Source organism: Ursus americanus, chromosome 3 (genome assembly GCF_024610735.1).
Source record: "Ursus americanus isolate L20-20 chromosome 3, mUrsAme1.1.p, whole genome shotgun sequence".
Taxonomy (NCBI): Eukaryota; Metazoa; Chordata; class Mammalia; order Carnivora; family Ursidae; genus Ursus; species Ursus americanus.
In genome coordinates this window covers 63860238-63872668 of record NC_142129.1, presented here as the reverse complement: position 1 = coordinate 63872668, position 12431 = coordinate 63860238, and the positions used below count along the sequence as shown (strand labels likewise).

The 12431-nt window shown below is 35.7% G+C and overlaps 1 protein-coding gene across 3 annotated transcripts in view; it reads left to right on the top strand.

The window, feature by feature from the left end:
• Window positions 1-12431, top strand: part of GLCCI1 (glucocorticoid induced 1) — a 101926-nt gene that overhangs the window by 75956 nt on the left and 13539 nt on the right. For all 3 annotated transcript variants that reach the window (XM_087861047.1, XM_087861048.1, XM_045793178.2), the window contains 2 exons: window positions 3110-3262; window positions 8533-8743. In XM_087861047.1, coding sequence (XP_087717173.1) covers window positions 3110-3262; window positions 8533-8743 — 364 coding nt within the window. The remainder of the gene's footprint in view (window positions 1-3109; window positions 3263-8532; window positions 8744-12431) is intronic.

Below are 12431 nucleotides of genomic sequence, written 5' to 3'. Positions count from 1 at the left end.
CAAAAGGCTACATAGTGTATGATTCGTTATGTTGAATTCTCAAAAAGGCAATATTATAGAGACACAAAGTATGATTTTTTTCTTAATCTGGTAGAAATAATATATTATTCTTACTCCGTTTATTTCAAGCACCTTTTCCATAAGAGCCCAGGGCATTTATAGAAGATCTATTGACTTGCTGACTTAACAAAAAAGACTTAGGCAAATGTTCCTAATTTACACTGAATTTTTTACATTGTTATGTGCAAAAATAATTATCTGCCATACATACTGAAATATTTGTAGGTGAAGTATGAAGTCTAGAATGTGCTTTAAAATAATCCAAGAACAGAAGAAAAATGGCTATTTAGATGAAGCAAGATTGGCAGATGTTGGTAATTTTTGAAGCTGGATGATGTGCACCTGAGGGCTCATTATGGTATAGCATTTAATTATGCTTATAATTTTTCATAACAAAAAGAAAAAATTGAGTAGATGATTAGATAAAATATAAACATAAATATTGGTAGTTTTCTCTTATACAAATGAAGGTAAACCACTGTACCCTCTACTTAGACTACTTCTAACACCAAATGTGTGGGAGGTTTTCCCATACCATTTGCCAGCTCTCCAGACACCAACTGAGCATCTTACAATTCAGTTGTAACACTAACTACTCAGAGTTGGCACAGACCCCACAGTTTAAGAGCTCAGTCCCACAAGACTGCCCCCCCCCCCCAGATGCCAGTCACAAGTCCCAGATTGTCATCTGTACTTCTCACCATCTGGCCATAAAGAAGGAATTCCCAACAACCACTGCAGGTTCAGTAATTTGCTAGAATGGTTCGCAGAACTCAAGGAATCACTTATGTGCACTCCTTTATTATAAGGAATATAATAAAGGATGCAGATGAAGAGTTTGATTAAGAGGGTACATAGAGCAAGGTCTGGAGAGGTCCCAAGTGCAGCGGCTTCTGCCTCCGTGGAGTTGGAGTGTGCCACCCTTTTGGCCTGTGGATACATGTTCACCAACCTGGAAGTTCTCTGAACCCATAGTTTAGAGATTTTTAGGAAGGTTTATCACATCAGCATGATCCATTATTAAGTCCATCTCCAGCCCCTCTGCCCCTCTCCAGAGGATGATGTGTGGGGCTGGAAGTTCCAAGCTTATAATGATGGCTTGATCTTTCTGTTGACTAGCCCCCATCCTGAAGCTATCCAGGAGCCAGATTCACCTCATTAGAATAGAAGACTCTTCTTTCTATCACCCAGGAAATTTCAAGGGATTTAGGAGCTCTGTGTCTGATTCCAGGGTCAGAAACCAAATATTGGAACCCAAAAGATGCCTCTAGCATACCTATCACTCAGGAAATTACAAGAATTTTAGGAAATGTGTGTCAAGAACCAGGACAGACACCAAATATATGTTACTTGTTATGTTACAGTTCTCAATAATATGTTAGTATATATATAAGAAAAATACACAATGCCTAGAATTTGACATAAAAGAAATATGCAAATTATAAGACTTTACTGAGAATATGAAATAGAAAACCAAGACCTAAATGGGAAATCTCAACACATTCATGCATGGGAAGGGAAGACTCAGTATTTTTCAAATAGCAATTAAAAACAGATTGAGTTCCAATGGAAATTGAAAAGGAATTGTTTCGTTACTTAAGTTGTTCTCAAAGGTCCTATGGAAAACTAATGTCAACTAATAGAAAAGAAAATTTGAAAAGGCTTTTCGCATAAGATACCAACTTGTACTATAAAATAGCAATTAAAGTGAAGCTCTGTACAGGGGTTATCTGTTAAGAAGGAAATGAAATCAGAAATCGAATACAGAAATCCATAAGGAAATCAAATATAGAATCATAAATGTTGGCAGTTTGATTATTGTGTAGCAAAGACATACTACCTCACACCATACACAAAAATAAATCATGATAGGTTAAATATTTAAATATGAAAAACCATAAAAGTATTGAAAGATATCTGATACTAAAGTAAGCAGCACATGTATGACAAAGAGTTACAACTTTAATACAAAAAAATCTTGTGCATCAATAACAAAGAACATTAGCAGGCAGCAGTTCACAGATGGCAGAAGCACAGGGCTGAGTATAGGAAATAGTATTCATGTGTTAATCAGTGATTAGCAGTCCACCTCATTATGAATCCTATGTGTCAACTTTATCATTCAAAGATAGAGATCATAAATTATTTTTATATTTACCTTGTTCATCTTTGTTTTTCTTATTTCCTTTCTGTGGTAGAAGTTCTTGAGCATCAAACGGCTTGTCTTACTCTTAACTCTAGAGAACAAACAGACGGTTACCAGAAGGGAGGTGGCTGGGGAGGTGGCTGAAGTAGGGGACAGGGATGAAGAGCGCACTTACCATGATGAGCACTGGGTCACGTACAGAAGTGTTGAATTACTATCTTGCACATCTGAAACTAATACGACACTGTATGTTAACTATACTGGAATTTAAAAAAAAAAAAAAGGCTTGTCTTATACTTTTTGGTACCTTGTGTGACAGCAGTGAGAGGTGGTTAATTCTTGAGAACTCCTCCAAAGGACTTTTGAAAACAACCTTAAAGTTGTTAAGTGTTACTGAACTGACATGATATATTGTTGCCACATTATCTGATAATCCAAAAGGTTTTCTTAAATGACAGAATGGAAATGAAAAATACTAGAAGGCAATTATAACAGTGAAGGAAACAAATCTTTTGAACACACACACAGAGCTATCCAGTAAATCCACATGATACACTTAACTGACATGATTTCAACTATGCTTTTTCAGTAAAAACAGCAAAGGGAAAGAGAAACAGCGTGGAAGATTCTGTCTGCTTTCCTACCAAAATACTCTCTACATTATACCATTATACCTTTATGCTTCACCATAAAGGATTATTTTCCCTCTAGAGTTTTTACCTTCCTTACTTTAGAACCTAAATTTCTGTATGTAAATCTGAATTTATAAATTGTATTTCAAATGTTGAAATAACTCCACTAATTTGAGTTTCCATTTTCAGATTTGCCGTGCCCTTTAGTTCTTGATTTCTTGATTTTTTGGACCACAGAGAATTTGACACCACCTTATCTTATGTTTTGTAGGCTACTGGATCAAGATCAGTCCCTATGCCACTATCAAATATATCAGTGCCAAAATCATCTGTTTCACGTGTGCCCTGCAATGTCGAAGGAATAAGTCCTGAATTAGAAAAGGTATTCATTAAAGAAAATAATGGGAAGGAGGAAGTGTCCAAGGTAAGGTTACGTGGGGTGTTTGGACCCTTTTTTTTCTTTAATATTCAGAACTGTCTTAAAAGTCCTTTTTTTTCGTAACAGCTTTATTAGCTAAAATTCACATACCCTGCAATTTACCCATGTGAAGTGTACAAGTCAGTTTTTTAGTTATTCACACTTGTGCAACCATCACCACAATCAATTTTACAGCATTTTTCATCACCCCAGAAAGAAACTTTGTACCCTTTAGCAATCATCCATTTCCTTCCGGTGCCCCCAGTTGTAGGCAACTACTCATGTACTTTCTGTCTACGGGTTTACCCATTGTAGACATTTCATATAAATGGAATGATGTAATACGTGGCCCTTTGTAACTGACTTTTTTCATTTAGCATAATGTTTTTAAGGTTCACCCATGTTGTAATACTTATCAGTACTTCATTCCTTTTTATTGTCAAATACTCAATTGTGTGGATTTTATTTAGCTAGTCATCAATTGATGAATATGATCTTGTTCCTACTTTTTGGCTATTATGAATAATGCTTCTATGAAATTCATATACAAGATTTCATGCAAGCATGTTTTCATTTCTCTTGGGTATATACCTAGTTGTGGAATGGCTGGTTTGGTAGCTCTTTGTTTTACCTTTTGAGAAACTGCCAGACTGTTTTCCAGAGTGTCTGCACTACACCATTTACAAGTATGAAGGTTCCAGTTTCTCCATCTTCACCCATATTTGTAATTCTGTCTTTTTTATTATAGCCATCCTAGCGGGTGTGGGTATCTTGTCATGATGAAGCTATGCATTTCCTGAAGGCTAATGATGTTAAGCATCTTTTATGTGCTGTTGGCCATTTGTATATCTTCTTCGGAAATTTGTCTATTTAGATCATTTGCCCCATTTTAAAACTAGATTATTTGTCTTTTTATTATTGAATTGTAGAAATTCTTTATGAAGTATATTTTCTAGATAAAAGTTTTTATTAGATGTATGACTTGAGAATATCTCCCAATCTGTGGGTTGTCTTTCACTCTTTACTTTCTTGATGATGTCCTTTGAAATACTTTTTCAGTTTTGATAAAGTTTGATTTATTGGGTTTATTTTTAAAAGATTTTATTTATTTATTAGAGAGAGAGAAAGAGTGGGCATGCACAAGCAGGGGGAGGGGCAGAAGGAGAGGGAGAAGCAGACTCCCCACAGAGCAGGGAGCCCAGCGTGGGGCTCCATCCTAGGACCCTGGGAATCATGATCTGAGCCGAAGGCAGACACTTAACTGGCTGACCACCCAGGAGCCCCTATTGTTTTCTTCTGTAATTTGTATATTTGATGTCATATTTAAGAAACCATTGCCTAATCTAAGGTCACAACGATGCTTGTGTTTTCTTCTAAGAGTTTTTTAGTTTAACCTTCCCTTATAGTTAGGTCATTGAACCATTTCAGATTTGCCAGAAATGCTTTATAAATTACCTCTGTCCCAGAAAAGAAGTTGACACTACTGCATGTGAACTTATATTTGACCACATCTTAAATATGTACTGAACAAAAGAAAATGACTTAATTACCCCTGTGATTTTTTTTTTGAACCAAAATAATGATTTAATTTATGTCACATGTGTGTCTTTCCTTTAAGTAACGTGCAGGTTTTAAAACTGATTTAATTTCAAAATCCAAACAGTTCAATTTTTTATTTATAAAATTAAAAAGTACAACTTTATTTCAACTCTCAGTATTTCTTAGCAGATATGAACATTATGCGGAATATCTTACATATCGTTCTTGGCATGTGTGTGTATTTTAATATCTAGTGAATCATTGTATGAATGTACCATAACTTAGAAGTCCCCTGTTGATGGGCATTTAGATTGCTTTCAGTTTTTGTCATCACAAGCAGTGCTTTAGAAAACATGTACTCTTGAAGACAATTTTCTGGCAGTGAAATTGCTGGATCAAAGCATTTGTACATTTTAAATTTTGATGAATATTGCTATGATCCTCCCAAAAATTTTTGCTATTTTAGTCTTCCTAGATGTTTCATGTTAAAATTCTATTTTGTATTTATCATACCATAAAGGAACTCTTTGGAAGTTATGCTGTCTCTTATCTCTTGATCATTAAAATGTTTCCTTAATACATTAAGTAGTATTTAAAAACATTCATTACTGTAAGGAAGTGAAATTTTTCAAAAAATTTTTCACTTTAGTGAAAAATCTAATTTTTTGAGGATGAAAGAATCCGTCACATATTTGCTGATTCCTTAAGAACTTCAAAACAAAACTGTACTAGGATATAAAACTTACTAACATAGCCTCAGGAAAACAAAAACACTAATTCAAAAAGATATATGCATGCCTTTGCTTATTGTAGCATTATTTACAATAACCTAGATATAGAAGCAACCTAAGTGTCCATTGATAGATGAATGGATAAAGAAGATGTGGTATGTGTGTGCGTATTTAATATGTATAAACTTAATACAGAAAATAAAATATAAGAAAAGCATATATAATTATATAATAGACACACACATGATGGAATGTTACTCAGCCATAAATAAGATCTTGCCCGTTTGTGACAACATGAATGGACCTAGAGAATATTATGCTATGTGAAATGTCAGAGAAAGACAAATACCATAGGATTTCACCCATATGGAGAATCTAAAAAACAAAACAAGTAAGCAAACAGAAACAGCTCCATAAATACAAACTGGTGGTTGCCAGAGGGGAAGGGGGAGGGGGATGGTCAAAATGGGTGAAGGGGAGTAGGAGGTTTATGCTTCTAGTTATAGAATGAGTAAGTCAGGGATGCCTGGGTGGCTCAGTCAGTTAAGTGTCTGCCTTGGGCTCAGATCAGGATCCCAGGATCCTGCTCAGTGGGGAGTCTGCTTCTCCCTCTGCCTGCCCCTGCCCCTGCTTGTATGCTCGCTTGTGCTCTCTCTGACAAATAAATAAATAAAATCTTTAAAAAAAAAAAAAAAAAAAGAAAGAAAGAACAGATAAGTCACAGAGATGAAAGGTACAGCATAGGGTATATAGTCAGTGGTATTATAATAGCATTATATGGTGACAGATGGCAGCTACACTTGTGATGAGCATTTCATAATGTATAGAGTTGTCAATTCACTATGTTGTACACTGGAAACTAATGTACATTTTGTGTCTGCCATACTTAATAAATAAATAAAATTTTATATGGCTCTGCTTTTAAATAAGTCTCATTCTAATTTCATGATAGCCGTTTCAGAATTACTCTAGGGTAACCTTCACACTTATAACTAAAATACTAATTTTTAGAATTTTTTAGGTTGATAATTAAGTGTGTCCCAAAGTTTTAAAAAACAAAATCTCACCATTAGTGAACTTGCCAGGAGCTAAAAAAAGATAATTGTCCTGTTCAGTATATCAGTGTTCTAAGCCTTTATATTTCCCATTGTTATTTTGTATAAATAGTAGTTTTTTTAAATGTTTCGTTCTTATAATTCTTGTAACCTTCCAACAAAACAGAAGTTGGTTAAGGAAATTGATATTACTGTTAGATTAAGAAAAGGAATACAAAAAGACTGTGTTTATCAAATAGGACACAAATGAAAGAGAACTCAAATTCTTAAGTATTTTAAACTACAAATTTACACATCATTCTTTTAGTGATTACCAATACTGACACTTTTATTAAGGTAACATTTTCCTTTACTTAAATATCTATATTTTAAGAAATAGCTCTGTCATGAAGCCCTCAAACACATTTTCGAAGATGACCTTTCCTCATGGGTTACCCTGGAACTTCACACATCTTACACTGCTATGCAATTTTGTCCAAAAACACCTGCCCAATGGTTTATTCTTTGTTCATCTAAGGTTTAGTGCAGAGTTGTAATTACAATCTAACTTTATTTAAGTGAAAGAAAAAAATTTAAATAAAGTAAGATTTTCTTAGCATTTGACCAAGTGAAGTAATATTCCTTTGTGAATATTTCTTTCCTTTATTGGAAAGTTTTACTTTTTTATTTGTTTACAGAATGAACTAATATTTACATAATTGAGTATTCTTTTTATAGTAGAGTAGACATTGTCAGGTTGTAAAGATGCTGTAGGTTTTTTTAATAGCATTGTATAGATAAATGCAGTTTGTATTTCAGTAGTTAATCGTTTCAGCCTTCACTTAACTTGATTATTAGTTATAGAAAAAATTATACATTTTGAATCTTGCCTAATTTTATCTTACTCCATTTTTCCCTCTGACAGCGTTTCTGAAAATTGTGAAATGACAAAGCTCAGAGTAAAAACAGTAAATAGTGAAAATAAGTTGTAAATAAACTAAGAGTATGGTTCTTTTTCTTGGCATTGCAATACTGCCTATATAAGAACAAAATATTTTAAGTGATTAATAGAGTTTTCCTCATTGAACTTTGTCAGCACACAGATTAGGAAAATGGAATAAGATTTCTGTTTACAGCTGAAGCAGAGGAGGGAGAGCCCACGTGACAGAAGCACTGCTGCCGTTTAATTAGTGTGACATCAGAAGCAGTCAGCTATAGGTTCTGTATTTGTAAGGACACTGGAATAATGAGCTCGAAGGTCTTTTCGGGTCCAAAATGTATGTTTCTATAATTATAGTTTCATTTCTGTTTCTTTCTTTTGCCACTCAGAACAATGCATTAGAACCAAGCCAAATTATGAGTCGTCCTACATAGACGGATACCAAAACAGTAGAATTGTTTTGAGTTGTATTAACATCCTTTATGGAATAGTAATAGAATAAATCTCTTCATTAGAAATTTTGGGTAATCTGTAAAGGAAATGGAAAACACGGTTCTGTTCCTGATCTCTAAAAAATTACAATAAAGAACAGACAGAAAAGTCTATACCTGCGAGTATGCAATTTTACTTTTCTGACTAGCAAGTCCTAGTAACTTCTTGGCAGTTCGATCACTTCATTCAGCATGTGTTTGTTGGATGTCTGCCGTGTGCCAGACACGGTGGTAGGCGCTGGGGACACGGTGTTTAAGAAGAGCCCCTACCCTTGAGTATTATGGGAAGTGCTACCTACAGATACATACAGAGAGCTATGGAATTTGTAAGACGGCTTATCCGTAGTAGTTGGAAGTCAGTTTTTCGTTCAGTCGAGACAATGTGCAGAAATCAAGACACAAGACTGTTATCTTTATTCTCTGAAGAATCCGTTGTGGTGAGATCATTGTGGAAGGCGAAAACAAGGGCCATGCCGCATGCCTCTGGAGGCATCAGGGTGCGCCCCAGCGCTCACGCATGTGATGGTTGTTTCTCTTGCAGCCTTTGGAGATCCCGGACGGTCGAAGAGCCCCGCTCCCCGCTCACTACCGGAGCAGCAGCACGCGCAGCATCGACACGCAGACCCCCTCCGTGCAGGAGCGCAGCAGTAGCTGCAGCAGCCATTCACCTTGTGTCTCTCCCTTTTGTCCCCCCGAGTCCCAGGATGGTAGCCCTTGCTCGACAGAAGATTTACTCTATGATCGTGATAAAGGTGAGAAGGAGATCATCCACTTAGCTAGAGGGTTTGTTGTAGGGCCTTGCTCATTATACTTTCTTTGTCTTAGACCATTGCATCCCTTGTTTTCTTTTGTGGAATGGTGGGATTGTAAAGGATTGGTTAATCTAGGTTCGTTCATTGATTTCCCGTACCCCCTTCTTTGTGACTCTCACAAACATCTTCCATAAATGTGTCAGAGAAGCACAGCGCATGGTTCTAACAGCTAATGCAAGCTATCAGATGGAGTGCATACAGCTTTACATCCGATAACACACAGGGTTTTCCTTGGTATTGACCGAGCTAATGATGGTTATGGTAGAGGTTGTATTGCGCATGCCTCAAGGTAGAGGCCTCAAGGTAGTCAGACTGACTTAGGAGGAAGTAATTTCTAGATATTCTGTTGACAGGATGGGGATATTTTTAACCAAGTAGGTAAAATTTAATAAGTACCTACCAGATATCAGGAGTTATGACCGTGTGTAAAAGAATTATTAACTAACACCAAGAAGAGGGTGGCCCCTCTGGGATTTTTGTTACTTGTCAGGCCTCAGCCGTCTCCCCTGACTCTCCTGTCCCTGTGTCAGACACTTGGACACCACTTACTCCCTCCTTTCAGTTTCTGGCCCCCTCAGACCCAGACACAAGTCAGCAAAGATTGCCCAGCTTCTAGCTTCCTAGTTACTTCTAAGAAACACTGAACGTATCACACATTCACTGCTTCTCACTACAGAGAAATACACCGTAGGCGATCAAAATTTTAAAACTTAAAAAGGTAAAGGTTACAGAATCTTACAGGATTTTTGTGGTCCTTGTCCTGATTTGAGTATCATTCCCCTTCATTTGTTTTATTTGGCGGTATTATTGCATTTAAATTGCCAGATTTTAAGTGCTCAGCCCAATGAATTTTTACATTTGTATGCACTCATGAAACTACTACCTAGTTGAAGATATAGAACATTTTTAGCATCCCAGAAGGCTCTCTCAGGCCCCCTTCCCCTCTCCATCTGGAAGTAACCACTGTTCTGATTTCCATCGCCATAATTTAATTTTTCCACGTTACTGTATTTTACAGAAATGGAATGATGCATGTGTATTCTTGTGTCTGGCTTCTTTCACTCATCATTATGCCTGACTCTCTGCTGAGATGTTAAATTGATGTTACTTTGGACTTTGTCTTCTGCTTTTCCCTCTGTGGGTAGATCTCAGCAGTTCTTCACTTGCTTTTTTACCCTTTCATGATTGACAAGCCTTGTGCACATCCCTCCTCCATTAAGGATGTATTGAAGGCCATACCATAGGGATCTCTTTGCCGTACCATAGGGATCTCTTTGCTTCAAGTGGGAAGTCTTGATATTTTGTAGAATATCAGACTAGGGAACTTTGATTTCACTGAGGCATCATCCCACGGGTGCAAACACCATAGCATACACTATGGATGTTTCACAATTAAACAAACAAGAGAACACCTTGCTTCTAATAGGATTTTGAAGGTAATTGGAAATATTTAAAGAATAGTAATTTGTTTTAGGTGGTAAATGGCAAGACAGGTCTGTCTTGATTTCAAAACCTGTATTCTGTGTTTGTTATATCAGTAGAAAGGATTAAGTACAGTTCAGGTTGACCACTTTTGCCATTTATTAGTACGTGTAGTTGGGAAAAGTAAAAAATAGCAGTAATAATAAGGCTAGGCAATTAATTTCTGGAGTTTTGTTTTCTTCTTTAAAAGTTTAATATTATGGGTAATTGAGAGACGCTGAACCAAAAAGGAAGTGTGTTAGGAAGACGATAAGCGAGTTCCACTCTAGTTAACTGTTTGTGAGATTGCCTTCGGGACCTCTATATGGCGATATTCAGTGAGGCAGATAAATACATGTTTTCTGCATTTCAGAAAAGGTACTCACTTACATCCAAGTTTAAAACAGTATATGTTTTTACATAGAACATATTTAAGTGGTACAGTGTAATGATTTGATACATGTATATATTTGCAAAATGTTTACCACAATAAGGTTAGTTACCATATCCTTCACCTCATGTAATGACCGTTTTGTTGTTGTTGCTATGGTGAAAACATTAAAGTTTTACTCTCATAGCAGCTTTGAAGTATGCAATATAGTATTATTAACTATAGTCACCATGCTGTACCTTAGATCCCCAGAACTTATTCATCTTAGAACTGAAAGTTTGTAGTCTTTGACTGTCATCTTGCCATACGCTTGGCTCCTGGCAACCACTGTCTTACTCTCTGTTTCTATAAGTTTGATGTTTTTAAGATTCCACATGTAAGTGAGATCATACAGTATTTTTCTCTGACTTACTTCACTTACCATAATGCCCTCAAGGTCTATTCATGTTGTTGCAAATGGTAGGATTTCCTTTTTTATGGCTGAATAATATTCCTGTGTGTGTGTATGTGTGTCTGTGTGTGTGCGCATATGTGTCTGTGTGTGCGTGCATGCACACGTGTGTATTTGTTTTATTTTCTTTATCCATTCATCCATCGAGGGCCACTTAGGTTATTTCCATGTTTGAGCTATTATGAATAATGCTGCAATGAACATAGGAATATAGGTGTCTCTTCAAGATAGTATAATAATCTGAATTCTGACCATTTCTTGGATAAGTTAGAACTTTTTCTACGACTTTTCCTTTTTTTGTATATTTTCCTCTTTGTCTTTTTATTCTTCTGTACCAGATATCTGCCTGTAACATGCTAATGTTTTTTTTTTTCCCTTATGTACCTGTTGGTGGTTTTTTTAATGTAAAATGAGAACATTGGTCCAGAGCATCTCTAAGACCCAAGAGTTTTTTTCCTAATTAAAAAAAAAATGTTTCTTAAAGTAGGGTGATAATACCTACCTCATATCGTTATTGGAGTTAACGAGATATTGTAGCCAAGTGCTTAGCACAACCAGTGGTCCATAGTAAGTAATAAATTGTGTTGGGTGTGGCTAATTGTGAGTTTTTAAAAATCTCCATAAAAATTATGGAGATCTTAGAATCATTTTAGACATTTTTCTGTTTTCTAGAAGACTATTTCAGCTTGGAAATTAAGACACTAGTTTCTTAACATATTGACTATATTTAGCTTTGAGTATTACTTTGTGATAAAGATTAAGCTAATGTTACTGTTCCCTGGAAAAATAGGTGACCTTATATTACAAAGTGAAGTTTCTAGTTCTTAAATAAATCAAGTCCCCTCTTTGTGAAGAAAAAATTAACATCTATCTGTCTTACACATGCATGTATGTCTATACGTACACACATATGTGGATTTTAGGGTCAGGAACGGAGGTTTATGTATTCAACTGAGTTTATCCTTCCTGTTTTAGAAACATTTTTGAACATGGACTGTATGTCAGGTACTCCACTGGAGAGTGGAGAAATAGAGATGAATAAGATGTGAAATCTGTTTTTAAGGAATTTATGGTCTAATATGAAATAATAGCAAACAAGTAATGCACTAGTATGCAAGTACGTATTCAAGTACGTTCAGCATACCAAAGGTACAAAAGAGGGAGTTGTTAGTTTTATAGTTTCTGAAACCTCCATATGTTATAGCATTTAAACTATAGAAATAGTCTCTGACTTACTGCTTCTCTATGTACAGTCCGAATTTTGTGTTTTTTTAAAAATACTCATTCTGTCTTATAATTTGCATTTTCCAGTAAAGAAAAAAATG